Source organism: Labrus mixtus, chromosome 9 (genome assembly GCF_963584025.1).
Source record: "Labrus mixtus chromosome 9, fLabMix1.1, whole genome shotgun sequence".
Taxonomy (NCBI): Eukaryota; Metazoa; Chordata; class Actinopteri; order Labriformes; family Labridae; genus Labrus; species Labrus mixtus.
This window is the reverse complement of record NC_083620.1, coordinates 26,303,504-26,328,722: the sequence shown is the minus strand read 5'-3', so window position 1 is coordinate 26,328,722 and position 25,219 is coordinate 26,303,504. Positions and strand designations below refer to the sequence as shown.

At 42.4% G+C, this 25,219-nt stretch overlaps 1 protein-coding gene across 1 annotated transcript in view; it reads right to left on the bottom strand.

Annotated features, from left to right (window-relative positions):
* Window positions 1–707: 707 nt before the first annotated feature.
* The window catches only part of gpr4 (G protein-coupled receptor 4), a 38,792-nt gene continuing 14,280 nt past the window's right edge, over window positions 708–25,219 (bottom strand). The window contains exons 2-4 of the mRNA XM_061047151.1: window positions 6,526–7,320; window positions 4,660–4,924; window positions 708–3,948 (exon numbers count right to left, since the gene is read on the bottom strand). Of these exons, the coding sequence (XP_060903134.1) occupies window positions 3,227–3,948; window positions 4,660–4,924; window positions 6,526–6,654 (1,116 nt within the window). The 5' untranslated portion in view covers window positions 6,655–7,320 and the 3' untranslated portion in view covers window positions 708–3,226. The remainder of the gene's footprint in view (window positions 3,949–4,659; window positions 4,925–6,525; window positions 7,321–25,219) is intronic.

Here is a 25,219-nt window from a genome sequence, read left to right as displayed (position 1 = left end):
AACATTGTGTTTTAGAGCAACTGTAACAAACGAATTTCCCTCAGGGATTAACAAAGTATTTCTGATTCTGATTCTGATAACGTCTAAAAATGTACATCTTATCCTACAGTAAGGTTAAGCTGACAAAGTAACCTGTTGTTTTTGTATGTCGTTCTCTTATTCCTGCATGATTTTGTAAATGTGCAAATCCAGTTTCTTTGACATGCGCCGTGCTCCGCCTCAGAAACAGATCCAGTCTGGTAGGGTGCGCGCTGTCGGACAGAGCAAAACCAAGGTGCAGAGCGAACATGGCACAGATGCTGTTGGGTCTCGGGGTAAGAGTTTGTTTGCCGTGATTTATCATGTTTATTCTCCTCTTTATTTGGAGCCAGAAGTAAATCGCTTTCACATCTGCAACAGTCAGGTATAAATACTCTGTGCGTAGGTTCAGTCTATAACTGTCATGTACAGTCACAGTTTGTTCTGTCTTTGTGTGATCACATGACCGTCTGTTCTGACTTCTCACCACAATCACTGCAATCCCAGATCTCCACAATTTCAGCATCAGTACAGTGTCATCATACCTGAAGGGAATAATGGAGAAAGGAAGTTGAGTAGATATAAATAAGACATAAAGGCGATAAACCGTCCTCCCTCCGAAGTTAATTTGGACGTGCCTCCATCCCATTTCAGATTGTTAGTGCCAAACAAACAAATTCAAGTGGATGCAAAGTGTAGTATGCATAATTTATTATTTCTCACTGACATTGTTGCTGAACAAACACACATCATGAAGCCTGGTACCTCCTCTCTCACACACGCTGACATACAGATGCACAACAGAAGCAAAGAGAGCAGCGTGAAGGTCAACAGTGACGAGCTGAAAACACCTGGCTGAACATCCTGAACAGAGAACAGATGACATATCCGACATCTCTTAATCATATTTGAACATGTACTCTCACTTCCTGTCTGTCACCATGAGCGCACTGTGTCAAACGGGAGTTCTCTGAGCCTCCTCTGAAGGAATGTTAGCTTGTAATCTTTTGAGCAGTAGATCTGGATAAAGAACAGGAACGTCTGCATGTAAAAACAGACAGTCTGTTGAAATGTTATCACCTCTTTTGATTGCACATGAAGACTTGGAGGAAGCATTTTAGACCATGCTAAAACTACAAACGTGTTTTTTTAGAAATGTGAGATGCCTTTGTTGTGACAGCTGTGTTCAGTCTTTACGGTGAAACAGGTTTATATTTCATGTGCGGTATTCAAACCTCTGCTTTAGGATATGTCATTGAGTTTTAAGATCCAATCTTTGTTCAATTGCAAGAATGGGGTTGGGTCACTTTGGGGGGGACTCGTTTATAAAGTTGTCGTTTAACAACATGAGCATTTTTAAGAATTCTGTCTTTTGCACCTCAAACCTCGACATCTCTCGTATTGTCATGGCGGCAGAAAGTTGTCGGCATAATGCAAAACATGACAGCAATCCAGCAATTTAAATGAGTTAAGTTAAAGATCCATCGTTTCAAACGGTCAGCGTGTGTTCTGACCTCTGGATTTTGATTTCTGTGGAAATCCAGGAAAGTCTTCAGGATGACTTGATGGCATTTTGACTTTACAGGAAATACATTTTTATATTTAAATGTTAATTTGTGTCCCTGATATAAGGAAACATGTTGGCAGCAAACAAAGAATGTATAAACTAAGGCAAAAGGAAGGTTACATAAGAGAGTTTGTGTTGTATGCTGTGTGTTACTAGAAACAGATAAAGGAAACAATTCAAACACAATGCACTGTATGTAGCTGAGTCCTGACTGTAGTTAAAAGGCATCCGTCTGAATAAGAATGTAAACAGTATCAGGTGAACTGTGCAGCATGTGTCAAAGCCCCAGCATGTAGTATGGATTGAGAAAGACATGGTCGGAACTATAAAGCACTTAAACTGTATTTGAATCCCTCTTCTTGACTATGACTGTTTTCCTGTTGCGCGAGGCTCTCAACACGATGTCGTTGAAATAAAGGATAAACTGGACTTTGAAATCATGCAGGGATGCAGTCGGAGGTTCTTGGTTTCTTTGTCAGCTCAGTCGTGTGATAATTTGGCTGTCTGCTGTGACACTGAATGAAGAAGAAGAAGAAGAACCATTGCTCACATGACACAAGAGACACTTTTACTCTAAACCTTTCTTGCTATCACGTCTACACGCTGAGGTACTTAACGAGGCTTCATTATTTCCACCAAAAACATCAAATACAGTAAACACATTTCCAAGCATTAAAAAAATGTTCTGACCTGTATTCTACAATCTTTTTTTTTTGTTACCCCGCCCCTCTTCTTCCCAATTCCAAAGTGATGCATTAGTTAGACAAACTCTGCTGTCCTGCATCCTCACTTCGTCCTGTTGGGGGTCCATGCAGTCTGAATGCAAAGGTGTCTCCTCTCAGACCACTCAGCCATGCACAGAGAAATGAAGCTGAAATCTTTAGTAATGTCTTATTATTCATCCAAAATAACTTCTGACACCTTTGGAAACCATCCAGATATCCAGGCTGTTGTGATTTATCTCATCCTTGTTAACGATATCAGTGGGGGATGCCAGCTGGTATAATGGTCCAGGACTTTGTTCAGGACTGTGACATCTTAACCTCTTCAGGGTGGATTCAATCTGGCACATATATCAAGGCTCCACTGGAGTTTAATCCAGAGGACTTCGTAGATCCGCCTTCATATGTTACCAGCAGCAGGTCAAATTAGCCTTCTTCACTTTAGCAAGTGACAAAATGTATGCATTCGGTCATTAGCACTGCTTGCTAACATTGCAGTGCAGCTTTTCATTGGTTGACAAACTACAGCTTGAAGTAATGAAAGTTAAACAAACTCAAATCTGTTGGGAGTCTGAGATGTTCTTAATGATACCCCTCTGGTTATAACCATGAGCTCCACCACCATAAACTCTTTTTTTGCCTGACTAGTGGTGAGGATCTAAAGTAGTCCCGTAAGGTCTCCTTGGTGTGTTAGCGTTTCAATCTCACAGCAAGCTGCTACCTTGGCTACAGACAACACTGTCTGTCTTCTGTATTTCATCTATCTCATTCTCATCCTGGCTTGTTAATTAGCCATTTAGCGTAACACCCATCCTCTGATTTCAGCCTGCCAGGCTTAAAGATGCCAGGCCCTGTCGGTGTCAGGAGTCTCCCCCATCACCGCGCTGAGCTGTTTTCACCTCTGACACGTGAATGAAGGTCACTTCTTAACACTGAGGATGGTCATCTGTAGACATTCCTCCTTCAGAGCCACCAGTTCAGTCTTATAGCTGCTTGTCTTGCCTCCAGCGGCGTACACACAAGGCTGCTTTTTTGCCGCGAGGGGCGTTTCCATAGTGACCGAACCGGCGTTGAGTATGTCGGCATGCGACGGCGAGGAAGAGGAGCGCCGGTGGCAGGCCGCGGACAACAAAGCAGAGAGAGCTCGGCCGACATCGTGCCGAGCCCCCTCGTTGACAAAACAGTACAGAATGGGGTCAGCGACGCAGTTGAGGCTGGTCAGCGCTAAAGACACGTGGTACGCCGCAAACAAGGTCTCCTCTGAGCCGCAGTCACACGGCTTCCTCAGAAACATGACGCTCCGCACCAGGAGGAGGATGTGGTACGGTCCAAAGCAGAGCAAAACGATCAGGATCAGACTCAACGCCAGCCGCTGGATTTTGGCCTTTTCCTGACGCTCCGTGGAGACGTTGCAGCGTATCGCTGCCAGGATCCCGCGGTACGCAACGAGCATGGCTGTCCACGGAGCGAGGAAGCCCAGAAAAGTCCTGTAGAGGTTCATCCCGGCCACCCAGTCCTGCATGGGGTACTTCTCGAAGCAGAAGGTGTGGTTGAAGCGATCCTGGAAGAGCTCGTCGTGGAAGAGTGGAGCGGAGTTGGCAACGATCTCGATCGTCCACACCATGGCACTGACCAGGACAGCTGCAGGAACATGAGCAGAGGGAAACATTTGGCTTTCCATTCCTCTTACAGTTAGTGCTTTATGAATTAGAGATACAGCTCATAGGGACTGTGCCATTTACAGACATAATTATGAATATCTTTAAACAGTGAATGAACATTGTGTATTTTGTGCAAAATTCTTAGCCATGAGGAAACCGTGCAAACAGTTTTCATCCAAAGTTATTTTCCAGTCGGCGCAAACTGTCAGTTCTGAAAAAGTCAGAAAGTGGTTGAACTTGTTTTATGACTATAGTTAAATATGTATCAAACTATCTCAAGAAAATCTGAAGACATTGAAGAGTTCTTATCTCTGCAGAAACTACATTTCCTGATGTGTCTGGTAAAGACAGATGTGAACCTCTCCAATATCAGAATTTATCGTCAAATGTGGAATGTGGAAAAGTAGATCTGCCACATGTTAAGCATGAACTTAAGAAATTGGGACTTTGCTTTTCCTCAAGTTGTGTTAGTAAGTCATTCATAAGAAGAGCTAAAGACAGTAAGGTCCCTTTAAACTGGCTTATCTGACGTTTACATCTTTTATTTAGGATCCTAAGATAGCATCGGGGATTTGATTTTGAGATACTTTCAAGTCTTAGACGCCTGAATTTGAGGTCATCGAGCATTAGGTGCAACTGTCTTAAGGAGCTTATTATTTCAGAAGACTCACTCTTCCTTATCGCTACATACCTGTCTTGATTCGTCGAACCTTGGCAAAGCGCAGAGGATAAGCCACGGCCAGGTACCTGTCCAGCGATATACAGCAGAGGAAGGCGATGCTGACGTAGATGTTGGTGTAGAAGATGAAGCCGAACAGTTTGCAGCTCTCCTGACCGTGGATCCAGTCATCGTGGTGTAGGAAGTAGTCGATCCACAGAGGGAGAGTGCTGATGTAGAGGAGGTCGGCCACCGAGAGGTTGATCAGGTAGATGCCGAGCTCGTTGCGTTGGCGGACCTGAGGGAAGTAATGTGAAGAAGAAGAAGAAGAAGAAGGGACGAGGAGACAGCAGAGGAGGGATGAGGCAGGAGTGAGAGACGGAAGAGGAATGTCTAAAAGTTAAAGGAGAAAGTTTTCTATCTGTTTAAAGATAGAAAGTCTAGGATCAGGTCTGACAGTGTTATTGTTTCAGATGTCTCATACAGATGGATGTATTCCATGTTGTGATGATTTGACTGCCTTAGTACAATGATGAAATACATGGACATACAGCAACAATATCATGGGATAGTTCAACCTGTCCTCTCTGCAGCCTTCGTTGTGCTTTTCTGATTTTATTAGTCAGTCGCTATAGGAGCCACTTCTGTTTCCAATGCAGTATTGATATTATAATACTAATATTTAGGCAGAACCGTCCATAAACAGCTCATCGGATAGGTTCATGTTTTCGTTAATGAGGATGATGGCAGCCCTCAAAGTACCTCAGAATCGTCTTAGGACTACAATCACCAGAGTGCACTTGTGACCCTCCCTCAGACATGGTGGGTCTAAGACGGGGCTGTAAATGGTTGTGAGAGCGTTTGAGAGGTGACCCTGATGTAAGACAAACAACAATCTCATGTCGTACTGTCGCTCACTTTTAATGATGTTTTGTGGTTCATGAAAAAAGTTTGTGATCTCACTTGAATGAAAAGTCAATAACAATTCCTCCTGCTGCTGCCAAAGCAAACTGACAGTCTGTGGGAAACCCTGAAGATGTTTGATGCGGTCTGGGAAAATATCCTCTGACACTGCTTACTACATACAGTTCAGTCAGCAGAGCACAGACTTTTAACAAAGGAAATCCCTTCTTACGCATCAATCACTTTACGTCTACGTGCAGAGAGGAGGGGTTCAATAGAGACACTCAGTGTAGTCTGTGTGTCTCAAATGATCTCACTGAATGGCCAAATGTTGAAAATACTTTGATATGCAAAACTTTTAGACTGAATGACCTTGAAGAATCGTTGTTTAACGTGACAAATAAAAGCAGGATCATTGTATTACTTATCTTACTGTATGGATTTAGCTGCTGGTCAAATCTAAGTTCTGGTTTCCTGCACACAGCTGGTCTCTTATTTCTGTTTTCTGTGTGAGGAACGCGTCCAGAACAAATCACCTTACATGATGAAGAGTCAGGGGTTTTTCTTTGTGTGTCATCATGGTGTTGTGTTTATCTTCATGCAGATCCTCATGCACACATCGCTGTGTTGATGCCTTTTCATTTAGCTTTTTTTAAAACCTTTCAGAAAGTGGTAAAGCTTGTCTGAGATCTTATTCCGAATCACTATTTAATCTGCACGCTGAGTTTAGAGCGTTTTGCATCTTGTCAAAAATATTTTAAGGAAAGCTTAAAGTGTCATTAATGTCCAAATTTATATTTTTTGACAATCCTACATTTGTTTCTGGATTCATTCAAAGTTTTAATAATCTGTGTTTTTTTTACCAACTTGGAAAATAATTTAAATTTAAACCCGGTTATCAGAACGGTATCGATCTGTAATTTTGAAACTTAAGTTATAGAGTTACACATTGCAGGTAAACACTGTATTTAGTGTGTGTGTGTGTGTCTCCCTTACCTGCATGTAGGCAGCCCACAGGGCCATGCAGTTAGTGGGCAGCCCCAGAACGATGACGATGATGTAGAGCGTGGGCTGGAAGAACTGATCCACCTTACTGTCCACATCACAGAACGAGATGTTGCACATTGTCCTGTGTGAAGCACTCTGAGTGTGTGTGTGTGTGTGTGTGTGTGTGTGTGTGTGTGTGTGTGTGTGTGTGTATGATGTGTGTTCAGCTACCCTCAGCTCTGAGTGTCCCTCAGTAGCGTCACTATGTTCCAGCTCCAGCAGCTTGACAGTAACATGCCGACTCCAGCGTCCTGCTCGACCACCACACGGCCGTCCAACGTGGAGCAGCAGAAGAACACGGGACTGTCCTCTCTAGAGCATTTCATGATTCCTGTTCATTGCACTGTCCTTCTCACTGCTTGGTGTGTCATAATCCTCCCCCATGCTTTAAAGGCAGCCCTGCGTCCCTCAGCATGGAGGAAGGGAGGAGAAGAAAGGAGGGATGAAATGTGGTGAAATGAAAGCCGCCTTATCGACACAGTGCCAGGCCTCCTGTGCCCGGACAGAGCCTCATCAATCTTTTAGAGATCAGAAGTCTGCCAGGTCTACCGCGAAAAGGAGGCGCTGAACATCTGTGTGTGTGTGTGTGTGTGTGTGTGTGTTGGGGGGGGGGGGTGTCTCAAGGTCCCGATGACACACAAAACTCCTCTGGGGATGTTTGCACTCAAACAGCCGAATGACTTTACACAGCTTCAGCGCTCATGGAGCCCGCAGGCTGTCCATCCCATCCAGACGCCGGAGCATCTGCAAGAGAAGAGAGACGGAGACCGAGAGGCTGTTCAATTTATCAGACCTTTATCTTATCCCTGCATCATTTTATACACAAAAAGGACAATCTTAGTTTGATAATTGTTACAAAGAAAGTCGAGTTTTTCATCAATGCGGCTGAAAAATGATTTACAAAGAAGGGGTCTTTTGCGTTAATTTATGTTGTCAAACACGAGTACGAGTCAGGAATGCAGAAAAAGACGGCGGATTTCTGAGTGTGCAGGTTCATCTCACTTCATTCTGCCTGATTAGCTCGTCAGAGGCTGATCTCTCCAAACACACAACAAACTGTGTCACAGGTTCATTCCCTGAGTTTATTTCCTGTGGTCTACATTTTCTTTTTATGCACTACGGTTCCTTTAAATCTGCAGTTTTTAAACCTTAAGTTATTTAAAGTGAACTCCGACTGTCCTGAATGGACACACCCTGATCACATACAGTCAAACCCCCTCCTTCAGATATATTGAATCCTGCTGCCCTAGTGGACTGAGATTCAGAGGAAATGGACGCAGATGGAAAGAGCTTGTGCAGCAAGTGCAGTGAAGCAGCAGAGGTTTTCTCAGGGTGACATTCATACAACAGACTTTCTAACATCTGGTATGATAACACGGAGCATGCTGACATGTGCAGGCAGGACAAGTCCTTCGATGCAGACAGAGAGTCCAGGTCAGCACGTATGATAAGCATTATGTAAGCCTTCACATAAACACGACCTGAAACATATACAGAAGAGAGAGAGAGAGGATGGAGCTCGGTTTCCGTTTCCCTCCCAGACTTCTCCCTTTCTCCATCACGCTCTGCTTCTGTTTATACATCTTGGACTGATTTCATATTTTTGCATATGGATGATATGAATCCACATGTGCTTTCAATCTTTTCACTTGAGTATGTTCTTGTGAAAAATGAACTGCCTTCGTCCAGAGTTTATGTACACTTCAGCTTCTTTTCATTCCTCTTAGATCGATAGATTTCAGAGGAAAACTGGGATTTTTTTCTTTTTCTTCTGCCTGAGGGGAGAACTGGATGTTGCCGCTTTTAAAAAATTTCAGTGAAATATTTCCCACAGAAAAACCCTGGAGTGAATCTAGAAATATAATCAAATCACTTCAGTCCTGCTACCAGAGACTACTTCTCATCGTGTCAAGCGTTGTACTGGGCATGGAGTGCTCCCATGACCGTGGTCTTATTCCAAAAGTAAACGTTCACTTCCTGGTTTAAAAAAAAAAAAAAAGTCCCCGACAAAATGGCCTCAGAGATGTCTGTCAACACATAAGGAAACAGTTTACAGGTCTGTGAAGGAAACAGCTTCAGCAGCCTGAGATAATGGGACAGTCATCGGTGTGGAACAGTGGCTCAGGACAGAGACACTGCAGCAGCCAGTTTCAGCAAACACACACACACACACACACACACACACACACACACACACACACACACACACACGTGAGGGGAAAGTGAGGACATTTGTTTGGTGACCTTGTCAAATAAATCTTTGTTGGGGGAAACACACACATGTTGTTAAGATGACCCGGGTCACACCTCTGCTATAATCTGTTCTCATACACATCCAGCATACTGAAGGAGTGGAAGTTAAGGTTACAACCATCAACCTACACATTTCTGCAAAACTTTACCCAGGACAAGATAGAAAAGGAGGGAGTATAAAGCAAAAGGAAGGGAAAAAATACTGAATCGATGGTGGGATATGAAAAGAAGCAAAACTAAAGATGGAAGCCAAATATGGAACAATGAAGGGAACAGAAAGATGAAATTGAAACTATACAGCTTAAGAGTCTAATCAACGAGTTCTGAATACAAATGCAGAATCTCTGGCCAGGTCACAGGATTTTTTGTATCAGAAATTCTTTTTAGTTTTATTTGTAGTCGGAGTAGTGTCGCCTGGTAGATTTTCAGCAGCTGGCGTTGGCTGTACGCAGGGAAACAGTGTGGAGAGCAAAAGGAGCCGGACGCAATACTGTAACCCAGGCAACCGTTGGCCGTCATGTGATGACTCTACAGCTTCAGTGAAGTGCATCTGACAATCCACTCGGGTTTTAAACTCACTCAGTCTGATCGTAAACAAGTCAATGCAAGGAAAAAGGAAGTCTCGGATCAGGAGTCGTTCTGCTGTTTCTACTGGAAGCCCCCAACAAAGTTGATTGTCGGCACCCAGAGGCTAAATCATCCTTTAGAAGATGGGAAATGGCTTGTGAGATTGGAACGACACAAATCAAAAGAAAATGCTTCTTTTACCTTCAAATGTGCAACAAATAGAAATCTCTTATCACCAGCTTCACCTAAAGTCACATCTCTGTACTTTAAAGGCACCGAGGGAGATCTCTAATCTTCACAGCAGAGCGACACAACCTCCACTCAGATCCAAACAGCAGCTGCCGATCACATGAATCATTGCTTAGATCTGCTCTGTGTGTGTTTGGACAGCAGGGTGTGATGTTGGATTTAAGCTCTCATTAAACTATGAGTAAATACAAACAGAGTTCATGTGATGAGATGATAACATTCTATCCTTCAGCGTAAGAGGAGGAGTTTGGCTTTTGGTATCTTTTGATTACAGTCGACATATTATGCTGGTCCCCCTTTTTAAAACTCACATTTAGTGCTACAATGCTGGATGCCCATACTAAACATTGGCAACGATACAGATCATGAGGTAGTCGTACGTTGGAGTAATCCCAGGATGAGTCTGCAGTGGAAGCTAAACAGAACAAGCCGATATGAAACCAAGAATCTCAACATAAGCCTTTGAATCCTCTTACAGGATCTCTTCTCCCAGCACCGGAGAGCGGACCTCCCCTGGCAGCCCTCCCGCGTTCTGCAAGGCTTCAGAGAGCTGGCCAATCAGAAGAAAGTGGGCACGTGGGTAGGGGGGTTCTTAAAGAGACAGCAGCTGAGACAGAGGCCTAAATGAGGGTTTTTACTGATGTCAGTATAAGTTAAATTAGGAGTTTTTTGAGCTGCATATCATGCAAAACGTCTCTATAGGTTTCACAGACTGACTGGAAAAATGAGCATATTATGGGACCTTTCAATGGAATGTTGTGACCCCTTATTATAACTACAGATAGGCATGGTTTTGTTTTCAGCATGCAGCAAACATCCCCGCTGTTATCTTTGTCCACCCTGCCTCCAGAAATGTGGTTCGTTCTGTCAATTACAGATGTTTATCATGCAGCTTGCATGCAATGACTCTGCACGCACTTCTCTGTTGGTTTGGTGGTTTATGTGCACGTGTTGGACTACTTCTGAGGAAGAATATGCGCGTGGGCGTGTGTGTGTGTGTCCTCTCAGGATGTCCGTCAAGTCACCTCGCAGAAACTCGCAGGCTCCTCAGAAGTCAAACTTTCAGCCCGTTTCTGATTATAAACGTGACGCTCAATCACAAAGACGTCCTGCAGAGGGGGGTGCCTGTCAAGACCTGCACTGCTTTGTGCTCTTTAATAAAGTGTCCTTCTAAGTGAAAATCATTTGTAAGAGTTGTTCATCACAGAATCAATGAAAGTATTTGTCATGTGTATTCATATGAACACAATTACAGTGAGGTCAGAGTTCCTTCAGTTATACAGAGAAAGAGACCTGCATGGAAAGTTAGTCCAGTGTATCAGGAGTCAATATGAATGTACAAAGATGGAATCACCACTGAGCTTAGTTATGGCACTACGTCCATGTTTCATACAGTCTATGGTTTTTACCGGATTTGTTTGATTTATGCACATCGATAGGCAGAAGGATATTCCATTGATGAACAGTTACAGTAAAAAATGTACCAACAAAAAAAGCAGAGAAGAAAATAACTAGAAAGCAAACTTACAAAATGCAGTCTGAATTATTTAAAACAGTTTTTCAAAAGTCTGCATGTCTACAGAGGAAATGCATGTGCTGTGTTAATATGAGAAATACAATAAGTTTTTTTATTTTTATAGAAATTAACACGGCACCATTAAAAAGTAATTTTATTAAAATAATCAGAATTTGTAAAATATGGATATTACAAAGAAATCCCTGAAGTTCTGACACATTTTCAGACGCTTATATGTAACATTTAAACCGTTTCGAGTTTCCAGCTGCTCTGCCAACAGTTTCATTTCTGCTTCGTCATCACTTTAAAATAATCACACGTCTCATCCCCTCAGTGCTCAGTTATAACCACGATGAATACACGGATCATCTGCGCCTGTCACACTACCTGCAGACACATCCTCACTGCAGGGCCCTTATCTCTGAGGCTCTTCATGCTCCACTCGGCTGAACGTATCACTGTCACTGCTTTTATACTACGGGCTGTTTCACAGTCATCATCGTTAATCCACATCTCTGTGTTTTGATCATTTCATTAAATGCTCTAGCTCTGTCTTGGGAGGATTGCCTCTTTTAAAAAAGGAGCAAAACCTTCATTTCCAGTGAACAAATGTGAATCATCTTGTGTTACATGAAGTGATGTCCTGTACTGTAACCGAAGCCTTGAGGACACAATTCACAGCTGGAGGGCAGGTCAAAAGGTTTATTAGTAATAAGGAATTAGGAATGTGTGTGTCTGTGTGTGCTTGTGTGTGTGTGTGTGTGTGTGTGTGTGTGTGTGTGTGTACAATGGGGGCCTATATCAACCTGTTCTGTGCTGTCCGGTGCACCGCGGCCGCGTCTGATCTGCTGCCAGAGGAGATTAAGTCGAGGCAGCCGAGCAGACTCACGCTGGCTGTCAACACACACAATGCACACACACACACTTTCTCTCTCTTAACACACCACACACATACATTCAAACATGTAAAAATATACAAGCTACGTCTTCTCTTTCATGCTTGTTTAGACTTTTTGCTCTCATGGTCTCGATCCAGATCATTTTACTTAACGCACAGCTCGATGTGTGCAGACTAATACTTCCACAGCAACAAGTTAACATAAATTAAGTTTAGCAGCAAAATCAAAATCATTGAACTTCAGTACCTGCATGAGCTCTTACTTCACTGTTTTTTTTTTTATTTCTAAAGGGACCATGTACCATATTAAACATAAATTTTGCCATTTGATGCATTGCACCAGAGTTAGCTTAGAGCTAGTTTACATCTGCAGTCCCTCGGCAAGACCTGCAGCTCCAGAAGCCGACTGTATTTAATGCAACAGTGAACTTCCAAACACTGATTCATTACTCAGTCGAAGGAGGGCTTTTTAAACGCAGCACACCAAACTTTTGAACATCAGAGCAACACAGTTTATCATGTAACTTCCATGTAAGAGAGGTAAGAAGTACATGATTTACCAGTGGTATATTATTCTTAAAATAACAGATTTGATTTCCCTATAATGTTTTTTTTTTTGTTAATTGTTCTTTGGGGTCACAAAAACACTCGGATTGTGAAGACAGGAGAGGAAGAGGGCTCAAATAAGAGCATGATGTCTGTCTTAGAAAAAAGGAAACATCAGGTTCAGTGATGAAGTCTTTCGCCCTGTTAGGAAGAAGTGTGTGCGTGGGTTTCCGACATTAAGAGGAAAGACATTTTTAGAAAGCAGCATCCTGTCCTCACTTCTCGTAAGGCCAGTTTCGGTTTGAACTTAATTTCATTTTATTCCAAAGAAGGTCTCATTTTATATTACCGCCACTATTTCCACAAGATAAGTTTGCACTCAGCAAACTTTTTAGAGAGATCTGAAATCACATGGACATTGGAATGACAAAGTCTGTAGACTCTTTTGAAGAAGAGAACAGGTCAGCAGGTTGTTTTTACCAGGTATTTGTGTCGGTTTACGTCTCAAAGCATTACCAGTTTGATTGGGGTTTACAGTACATGTATCTGAGAAATGACCAGGCGTCTGAACACCATATGACGTTTTGGTGACACGATGACTTAAGAGACACCTTTTGAGTTGTTATCCTTAAAGGCTTTCTACCAGAGAGCTCTTTCTCTTTCACCCAGGAGACCGCTGTTGGTGTTTTGTGTGAAACCAAAAGTTACTGATGACAAATTAGCTCTGCCCAAACCATCTGTCCCTCAACATGGACGAGGGAGTTTTTTTTTTTTTCAACCAAACCAAATGGTGAGCAGGCGATCTTGGTTTGGGTTGGAAAAATGAGTCAGTGTTGACCTTTGGTTTCACACAGGACACACATCCTGGTCTCTAGTTTGAACCATCCATCCACCAACCTGCACCCTGCTGGTAATCAGTAGCTCTTGAAACTACATCACCTGACTTCTTAGAGCGTTTGTTAAGTTGTCTTCAAATTGAAATCTATGAGTTTTAAAGTTGTGCTGACTGACTAAAATATCCACGTCCATAAACATGAATCCAAATGTTTTATTTGGTGCTTTCCATAAACAGCTGTGAGATCCAGAGGCAGCGGGTCAATGGAGGTTGCCAGAGCCTCTGGTGCAAGCATGCTGCGCCCTCGACCTCTATTGACTCTCTTTCTAAGTTGCACATACACATTTGCTCTTCTCAGGAAAACTGCACCCATGAACACACAACACACAATCACACAAAAGTTGGCAGCAGGGGGATGCGTCCCATGACGTGAAGAGGGATCAGAGAATAGACTGTTTATAATATGTCCAAGTAGTTGTGCAATTCAGTCAGAGTGCAGGAATTTGCCTGAAATTATGTGTAATTGAAAACACATAATTACCCGGTATTGGGTGCCTCAGACTTCCACTTTTGTTTCTCACTCATAGAAGATAGCCTGCACACTCAAAATCCACAAATGTTTTTTATACAATCCCAACGTTTGGACCAGAGGTCTTCTTCAGGTGACCCTTTCTAAGTTTAAAATGATGGTATTGTAACAGCTCTACTTTCTTATTTGCCCAAACTTAGTAAGCTCCTTATCTAATTAACTTATTCAGTAAGAATAGGCTCAGCTTGGGGTTAGAAGCTCATGAATTAAGAAAGTTCATTGAGGGTTCTCCAGAGTGTGGATGTGCCAACCTGTGTGTGTTTGTTTCCGAGTGTGTTCTTTTTTGTTTTGGCAGTAACTTTGTGGCTGTTTGCCAAACATTCCTGTTGACAGGCAAACAGTGGAAGCAGGAAGACAGTAATGCTACGCTATCAAACATGTCACCACACCTCTTACTCTTCACAATTGGGTCACATCCAGGACACACACACACACACACACACACACACACACACACACACACACACACACACACACACACACACACACAAAAAAAAAACCACACAGCCCAGTAACCTCAGTGCCCTCATTGGAATGACAAAGGTGGTGAAACGGATCAAAACCAAAACAATGATTATCTTCAGCAGGCAGATATGTGTTTAACCACAGACAGCAGACAGTGAAGTCACTGAGGACTTTAAAGGAGCATTACGCACATTTAAGGGTCACATATTATGCAAATTACACTTCACCATGTTTCTCTACAAACCCCCCAATGATGAGAAAAGTCCATCCTCTCCGTCTTCTGCCTGCTCCACTTTTCAGAAAATGTGTGCTCAAACAGGCTGTTTGGAGATTTTACCTTTGTGACATCACAAAGGGCAGTAGCCCCTCCCCCAGGTGGGTAACACTCCCACAGCTAGGTGTTTGTTCTGCCCTCTGAGTCTGCCTTCTCACCGTAAACAATGGAGCGGGGAAGCACAAAATACATCCCATTCCAGAGAGGGGGCGTGGTCAGACAGCTCATTTGCATTTAAAGGTACAGACACAGAAACAGCCTGTTCTGAGCAGGGCTGAAATAGAGGGGGTTATAGGCATGATCAAATACAGGATCAGAGTGGATTTAGAACAAGAAACTACAAAGACATGTTTTGTGGACCTCTGAGACTTATTTAAAACTTGTTGTGAAGGAGTAAAATATGTGACATTTAAAGGCAGCACATATTTCAAATACTGCAATCAGAAGACCCTAAGGTCAGATGATCTTTGAAACTTCAAAGCCATTTTTTTTATTTTGGCCTTTTGATCGTGATTCAATTACAGCATCATTGACATCTGAGGGTGGAGCCCCATGGGTGTCATCACGCCTCCTCGTCCTTTTCTTTGGCACACATCACAATGGGAAGATTTTCTCCGCTGTATATTTGTCCTGGGTTTGTTTTGAACTAAATACTTGAAATAAACAAAACGTAGGTCTCATGGGGTCACAACTGATAAATTGTTAGAAGTATTGGCAGAAAGACCACGACTCCAGTGAGTACAATTTGACCAAACTGCTTTGACATTTGTGCTCAACTATTTTCATTGATTGAGTTTGATTTGAACCAGTGGGACTTTTCCTGGTCGGATCAAGTCCCTGTTGTCCCTTTTTACTGTCTATGAGGAACAGTATGGACCAGAACTTGACAGATTGACTTCACAGCAGGAGAGCTGCTTACAGAGAGGGAAACTGTGGAGATAGAAAGTAAGGAATGACGTGTGTGAAAGGAGCCACAGGTTGGACTCAAACCCGGGCCGTCTGCTTCATAACAGCCTCTGTACAAGGGGCGAGCATACTCATTGACAGATGGTCCCATTACTGGCACTGTTTGAAAACACACTGTATCCCTGATGAGTCAAACACTCACCAGAGTTTGTTCCAATCTTAACAACTAAACCAATCGATGAAGTAGTCTTAGGGCTGGAAAAAAACAAAACTTCAAACTGTGACTGAATCTTGTATCCGCTTTAAGATCTTTCAGTATCGCCCATTTATTTTGGTTACATTGGGGAAAAAAGGAAAGCTTCACCCTTACAGCTCTCCACTATTAATCCACTGGGTGACACTTGGTGATGTAATTGCCCACAAATGACAAGATAACGATTTTAAATTATCTGTAAATGTGCAAAGATAAATGCACTTTAATTCAGAACCGAATGAAATTGAAGTAAACTGTTGTGGGGATAAATGTAATACTCATTTATAAGAAGGAGCTTTTATTAGATTCCCAGTTAATCAGATTTTGAGAACTTCCACTTCCTGAATTAAATGAATTTAAGGACGCTGACCTCGACCCCGACACCAGCTAGTAAAACATATAGTGTACACCAGAGACCCAGACGCTGCTACATTCCCACCATTGATGGATGCAGTTTTCTGCCTGTTGCATCAACAACCGAGCTCCCTTTTCCAGCAGTACACAGAAATACATGCATGCTGTCCTGTTTCTAAAAAAGGAAAAAACTGCACATCCACTCTTCAGGATGTTCCTTTTTAAAGTCGAGTCCCAGAGTCAGAAGTGTGCAAAATCTACGAGGCTCCACAAGGTCACCGAGTGGACCAGTTACCATGTTCTCTCATTGTTTATCTAATGTTAGTGTCAATGTTGAAGCTTAACTCGGCCACTAAGTTTTAAAATAAAGAATAAAGAAACATCTCATCCTTATATTGCAGTATCCAACACACATCAACCTGCAAAATGAGTCTTGAAGGCTTCAATCTGATTCAGTGGGAAAAAGTCTGCAGTGTGGTTTCCATCGCTCAATCAATCTTAGGGCCAATTCATAACAAACGTTATCTCAAAACACTTTACAAAAGACCTTACTCATTGCTACGTTATCTACAAAGAACAAACATTAATCCATCATGGATTAAGCAACATTTGTTTTCCTCATGGAAATAATGCAAATATGATTCAAACAGGAAACAGCACCAAGTGACACTCTTGGGCTGATCAAAATGAAACCTCAAACACACCTTATCTCTCTCTGGCGTTCAACATTTAGATGAATTTGAATCCATGTTTGTGCAAGAGACTGGAAACAACATACATGTGATCGGATCCTGAATATGATTACACACCTTTACATTTGTGTCTAATGTTGTTTTTTTCCATCATGCAGTAAGCAGAGTCCAAACGTGCAGGGTTTGATTCTCATGAACCTGAACATGTTCACTCCTCACATCACTTGTTTTTCTGCTTTGCAAACTCTGACTTTGAGTATTTTTGACCATAAAAGCTTCTGTGTGAAGAAAACCAGAAACACTGAAGATGACACAGCCGTGATATTGAATCAGCTTCTGAGCAGATTTGTTCTATTTCTCTTTTAGAGAACAGATGAACGGCAGTGAACAACAGGGACGGGAAGCAGCACTATAATCATTTCCATAACAGCCACATGTACTGTGTACGTAGAATATAAAGAAATGGATGAGTTGTTTTTTTTCTTACCAAGTTAAATCAGATTAAGTGGACCAACATGTCACCTGTGTTATAAAGTGCAGCCTTTGTTTAGTGTCTGTTTAGGCTCAGATACAAAGACGAAGCAGCTTTGTTGCTTAAAGATCCCAAACTATGCTAATTTTCACCTTTCATGATGTCAGTCTGTGAAACCTATAGAGAAGCTTTGCATGCTTTATAGCTATTTTTTTTTTTGCCATGGAAAATTATATTTCTTCTTTATTTTTTGTTCAACATTATGGTCATTTTTGAGGCTAATATGGTGATTTTTAACTATTATCATCCATTTTTGCTTTAGATAAAAGCTCAAAATGAAGCCTGAGATGCAGGACATCTTTATTTCTATAAACTGGTTGGGGATAAAATTATGTTATTATAAAGTTATAATTATGAGCAGCATCAAGGACAGTACATGTAGCGTCTCTCGGGACAGGAAACGTCCCTGAAGGCCCTGACTGAAATAATGAGCTGTATACAGGAAGGAGGACAGTGTCAGCTCTCATAAGTGTGGTGGGAAAAGCCCTGGCATCATTCTGCTGAAACCCCACATCAATAAACGGAGACGAGAGGAGGAGGAGGTTTGTTAGGAGAAGATGACCCATCAGCTTCATGACAGGCTGCAGACAGAGTGACTGGGTCAGGCTGAACTGAGCGTGCATTTGCCCTGCATGTTTGTGTGTGTGTATTTATTTGTGTTCTTGTTTTCCCATCTTTGTGAGGACTAGGCTGCAGACTTTGGAGACAGGACATTTTTTGAAAGTTATGACATTTTGTCCAGTTTTTCATTTTGACATTTTGGTGAATGCAATTGAAGGACCGATATGTAACTCTTACACCTAGTGTTTAAAATGGGTACTGCAGTCCGTATTTCAAACATTCAAACAGCCCCTCCTCCCCAGAGCCCGATGTGCACGCAGGTTGTCATGTCGCAGACACTAAAGCTTCACTTTATCTTCTTCAGAGAACAGGATGCATGCATAAGAAAATGAAAGGTGCTGTAGAAGAGGAGGATAAAGAGAAAAAGGTGTTAGACTGTAGAACGGGAAAACCTTGTAAAGTTGGAATAATGATCAAGAAAGTCAAGTTTCTTCTGTTGGCTTCTGTTACGGCCAGATACTCACACGGTCATCTGAGTTTTGTTTACACTGGACAAGACACACAAAGAACCATGACATAAGGAATGTGCACACACATTAAAACAAGGGAAAAAACTGAATATATGACACACGTTTTCAGGAGATGATTGTTCAATAAAAATGCATAGAATTTAATGTTCAGTGAGCGAGAACAATATCCGTCCCACACAGTAGATTTGAACAGAAATCAAATCTTAGGTTTGACCTGACCAATCAGAGCAGAGTATCACAAAATGCAAACTTTTAAACTTATATTCCGGTGATGACAAAATGATTGTTTCTGTAATATAGTCATATTTCTCCCGGATGCTCATGAAACCGACCTCTGTCATATCACAGCTTGTAATGAATACAACATTCCTGTATTGGTTGAGTTGTTCTTAAGTAGGCGGAGCCAAAAAAGCAGCGTCCGTGCATGCACGGCAGCCTCCATATGGCCGATGCCTGTTGTTTGTTTTTACTTTCCTCCTGAGGGACTCGTTTAAGTCTGCACCGCTTTAACGCTTCTTACTGAAATTCTCCTGAGCACGGCAACGAACTAAACGCACCAATGAACACCCAGAGCTGAGCTCCTCCCGAACAACGTATGAGATCCAACGGGAAACTTTACCCTCGTGTTGTTGTCCCATTCAACATGTAAAGCAAACATCATGCAGTGAAAGACACGCTCTCTGACTGTATTTCAGCGCTGCTACTGCAGACTGGAGGCTCCAGATCGAAGAGATGTTATTTTTGTGAGGAATCCTGCCAAACCAGTTACATCACAGTGAGATGACTTTGACACTTTAAAAAGAGAAAGTAATCTATTAAAACGGTGTATTTACTTGCTCTAATTAAATCATTTTGATGGTGAGCCTAAGCCTAAAAAGTCACTTTAAAATGTTTAGTAAAATTAACACAATGACTTTGTTTCATAAAGACTTCAGTCAGATGATGAAGCTTAAAACATGGAGAGGGATATTTCTCCCTCAGTCCCTGATCAGCACCAAACTGCAGCCCGTCTCTGTCCAAACAAGATTTCCTGCAGCACACTTCCACAAACAGCTCCACAGAGAGTATTTGTTTATAGTGTTTGTAGCCGGCAGCTTGCCTGTGCTGATATATTCCCGTGACAGTTCCAGCATTAGCTCATTTGGCTGATGTGAACATCTGTGGCGAGCTCAGGCATATCAGCCGTTTAGCGTGGAAGCTGGCCAGCGCCTGTAACACCAGCTCTCATGTAACGCGCAGACAGACGACAAGCTGAGACTACAAATACAGAGAGGGTCTGAGCTGATGATCTAAAAGAGCAGCTGTAAAAAAACAGTTCATAAATCTGATTTCATGAGATGTCTTACCCACTTCGTACAGTTAAATGTAACGTGATGGTTCTGCTACCAGCGTCAACCCTGATCCAAACACAACTCTAAATACTGGTTAGCATTAGAGCCGGGCGATTTGGTCTAATAACAGAATATCTGATTTTTAACACAAAACTCAATTACGATTAAAAAGAAAGAACTAAATGACAAACAAATGACTGAAACCAAGTTTTGTCTTTATTGTTTTATCAATACAGTTTAAAAAAAATCTAAATTTCCCTCCAAGGATTAATAAAGGAACCTGAATTTTTCTTTTGGGGGTTAAAGTGCGAGCTGTAAACTTGTCTTTAAAAGTGCACTAAGCAGTTTCAGCGTACATCAAAAGTACAGATGAGGCAGAGACACATGTGGGGCCGCTCAGCCATCCTGTAGGATGTAAACGAGGGGGGACGTAAACTACTTAAAGAGTAACATCTCCACTTTCATTTTTGAAAGTGTTGTTCACAAACCTGATTTATTGATAAAATTGATTTATCGCACAGCCATACTTTGCATACTGCTCCAGCCTTTTCACCTTGCACATGCTCTTTCCTGTAAGAGAAAGGCATAACAGCAAATGCACTTTCTGCAGCTGGAGGTCACTTTGACCTCTTGTTGGTGCTTGATTAGAAGTCAAGGGGTCGTGACAGTCGCACACATTCATCATTGTGGGACAACAGGGGCTCCAATTATTTTTATATCTCCTCGGTCTGTGTGTGACTTTGAACTGGATCCGGTTCATTTATCTTGATGCAGCACAGCTTTGCACACACACTATTTTTTAAGTTTCAGCTGTACACTCTGCTGACTAGACTTTTCCTAATTCAGAGTTTGTTGTGGTTTTGATAATGTATTAATGAGGTAATGTGTCACAGGAGAAGTTTGACAGTCCCCCGCTGAGAGTCACATTATTTCACTGTGTGTGACTCAGTGTGCTGATGATTTCATTTGCTTCAGTATCCACGATGTGTCCGGCACCTGCTTTCAGGTCTCTGCTGCAGGAGGTGCTGGCAGACAGTTGTCACCGGCAGTGCAGCTGCTGCTCAGGGTCACAGTTATTGCTACCATCCATCAAAGGCCTAATCCCTTTACAGGTGAGTCACAACAGACAGTGACTTCAGATGAGATTACAGAGAAGATGATTGGGTATATCTGGACCAAACAGACCAGACAGGATCATTAGAAAGGCTCAGTCTCCAGCAGCGTAATCACTTTTTTGTAATATCTTTGGAGGCAAATGCACTACTACGGCATCTGACTTCAACGTCCCTGCAGAGTGTGAGTCAGCACGGTGCAGCAGTCAGGGTAAGTCATCACCAGAACATGTCTGTCACACTCTCTCACCTGTGTCCGATTTGTAAGCATCAGCAGGAAAAAAGGTTGCACACTCTGTGTCATTCAAGGTGAACATGTCACATGCTCTAAGCTTTGAGTGTGGTGTTGATGATCCAAGTGTGGACGTGTCTGTCTCCATATCGTCCCTGTTTGTCTTTAAACTTGAACTCTAAATATTAAGTGAACTGAATCAGAATCAGGGAATTGGACTCTGGTTTCCAGAGGTGTGCGCTAAACTTAGGAGCCAGAGGTTTTTTGTGTGTTTTTTTTTTTATCCTGAACCTCTTTTGTTTGACCTCTCTGGCTTGTTTGTTTTAATTCTGGATGCAGAAAAACTTTGGATTGCAAAAAACTTTCAACTATACATTGCATCAGGTCACAACTTGATGAATGTGTTTCATAACTGCACGCACGCTTTGCAATATACGGCTCTCTGTTTGGTGCACTGGCGGAAACATTTATTGTGTGTGAGCATAAATTCAGATTTTTTGCTTCATATAAAAGGAATTAAGTGTATAAGATGCTACACATGATGCCCAGCACTCTCCAAAAAGGCTCACTTTTTGTCAAAACTGCAGCTCTCAGCTGATCTATTTCTTAAAATCTTTATTTTGGTATCTATCTATTTTTTATTATTTTGTACATTTTTTCTTTAAATTGTGTACTGTGTTCACTTTTTGCTCTTTGCTGCTGTAACACTGTAAATTTCCCTGTTGTGGGATAAATAAAGGATTATCTTATCTCACTTAGCTACAGAACCGCTAAACTCCCAGACCTAATATCTCACCCGGAGCCGTGGTGTGCTTCACTTTGCAAAGACATCGCTGACATACCGACATATTGATGTGTGTTGTATCCCACTAAACTGGAACCTAACCCCAGAGGTGAGTCAAACTACAGACTGTGTCCAGTGGCAGTACTAAAAAAAAACCTGGTGTGACTGTGATTTTAAAGCAACGCTGAGGTTTAGCCAAATGAATCAACAACATGCTTGACAAGCAGACTGGTCATATTAAGGACGCCCACACAGCCAGAGCCTCCACTTGATAACTGTGACCGTGATGCTGGTAACGCTGACTGCTTCCCATCTGTCATCCAGTCCTTCAGTCCTTCAGTCCTTCAGTCCAGTAAAACAGTAATTAGGACAGAAGACGTTCGCTGTGCTGACCGTACAGACGAGCTGTGAGGAAGCTTTCGTGGTAACAGAATCAATTTCTGCTTTTCTACGTCCTCCTTTGATTTCTTATTCATACCACAGAAAGATGAAGCAATAGTTAAAACAAAGGAGCTTTACTGGATCCAACTCTAACCTTTATCATCTACTTGTTCAAACATGAATAGGCAAGAAATCCAGAAAAAACAGGATTAACTGAATATTTTTTTTGGTATGAAACAGTGTCAGTTTGGGACTGCTGGAGTACAGACTCGGGTTAGGGAGGCACTCAGATAACATCAGCTCTCCACACATCATGTGTTTGCTTGAACACATGGTCTGTGATTTGTGTCTAATGGCTTCTTATCTAGGAACTAAATGATGCATTCTTTTTGGCGCTATCACAAACACTTCCTGACATTGTCAGGGCGAGCTGCTTGTGTGAAAGCACACTTTTTCCTGAGTATATATGCTGCGTGAAGCCGGGGTGAGTGGGATGTGAGAATGTACAGTAGCAGGTAATATTCAGGACCATTCACCACGAGAGAGTGGGAGGGGATTATGACCTTTATTTTTACATCCTGAACATGGACTGTATGGAATACGATCATGTGTGATCATCATGCACGTGATGAAGCTGCTTCAGTATGTTCTCTGTTCACCTTTTTGTTCTACTCTGTTCTTTTGTTAATATTATGAATATAGAAAACAACACATAGCATCGATGTAAAAGAAAAAGAAACTCAGGTGATGTGAAATGAAACACGAGGATGCTTCAGGTCAAAGTTTGAGAAAGTACTGATCCAATTCTGAAGAGCAGCAAGAAGAAACTTTTCTCACAGGTCACCGCTGAAATAGTTAACGTCAGCTCCAACATCAGGGACAGTGACAATCAGGACAGGATGTGTTGCTAGAACACGGCGACCGTCACCAAAAAAAAAAAAAGATGTTAGACAAGACGACGGTGCTGCTGAGAGCTGCAGGAAACAAAAAGAGAGAGAAACCTCATGATAACAGCTTCCAGCCGCTCATCAGCTGCTGAGCTGAATCATGAGACTGCAGCCCGAGGACCCACGCTGTCATCATGTGCCTGTCTCACCTGAGTGTGTATGTGTGTGTGTGTGTGTGTGTGTGTGTGTGTGTGTGTGTGTGAGAGAGAGGGAGAAGAGGAGGAGAGCAAGTTTTGGAATCTGATTAATTGGGCCACCCACTTTAGACAACAGACTAAATCTGTCAAATCTGATGAAACGTAAACCACCAACACAGAGTTTAATCTTCACACCAGTGAGATAAAAGGAAGTGCAAAAAAGGACGGACAGAAACCGAACAGTAAGATGTGCAGATAAAAAAAAAAGCACCAAAAAAAAAAAAGGCCAACAGAACGAAATATCTGAAAATATCAACAGAAAACAAAGAAACAGTTTTTCAAGTTTGCTTGTGTTTGACTGAACATTAACAAACTGCAGAGACATGAAACGTCCCAGAAGGCGCCTCAGGTGGTTATTTAATGAGTCTGAAGGAGATTGAAGGAGGGATAGGTGACAGAGGAGAGATAGTTAAATGCCTCAGGGAAGCTGTTTCTATAAAAAGAGAAGTTAAAAAACTTTACAAGCTGCAGAAAAGATCAGAAACAACCAAATCCACTTTAAGATGCTGTCACTTGAAATGGATCACAATCTTGTTTTCACGTGTGTGTTAGCACTCGTCTCCTCACAGGCGCTATAGCCGGTTAAAACATTTCTGGAGGGGTGGGGGGAATGTGGAGACAGGGGGGGAGGGGAGGGGGGGGGGAGCCGAGGGAGGGGGGGGGGAGCCGAGGGAGGGTCTCCACAGAGAGCGTTGTTTTGGTCTGAAAATCTGCTCTCAGGGCGCACTCACACTTTCATCGTGTCCAAGCACGCGTCACCACTGAAGTCCAGATTTTGGAGGGAGCAAGAAAGGATGAAAGTCAGTAAGCAGATGCAGGTCAACTCAATCAAACACAGAAAAAACTTGATGACATTTAAGCAAGGAGTTCTTTAAAAGTCATTATTCAATGAAAAGACAAATAACAGAAACTGAAGGAGAAAAAACCCCCAAAAATAAGTTTTAGTTCCTGCTGAATTTTGGAGTCAGCGGGCAGCAGAGTTTTTAACAAAGTTCTTGATGCTTCTGATTGTTGTGAATGCAAAGCAGCAGCTGACTTTGATGTCTAAGACGTTTCCTGCAGCACAAGACTGAGAAGAAAGACAGGAATGAAAACAGGACTTCACTTCCTTCCTAAAACTTTCTTTGTACTGAAATGTAATTTCCAAAAGAACTTTGCAGAATCATACCTGCCTCTGTTCAGGGCTAAAAATATTTCCCCCCCCCCCCCCCCCCCCCCCCCCCCCCACCCCTTTCTTCTTTGTCACATGAATAGATTCAAGAAATATTTCAGGAATTTTAGGTTGCAGTGAGAGACTGGTACTTCAGGCTTTACATCACTTTCGACCCCCCCCCCCCCCCCCCCCCCCCCCCCACACACACACACACACACACACACACACACACACACACACACACACACACACACACACACACACACACGTAGCCCTTATTCATGTGTCTCTGTTCCTGTTTCTATATCAGGCTGCAGGAAGCCTAAACTTAATCAAGCTGCTCCATTTACTGTACACACAGCCCGTGTGCTGACCGGCAGCCTGTTTACAGCCACACAGAGCCATGAAATGAAACAAGGAGAGCCCGATAAGTAAAAGCAGATTAATCTTAAGGTTACTGGACACTTTATTAAGAGCTGTGATCCT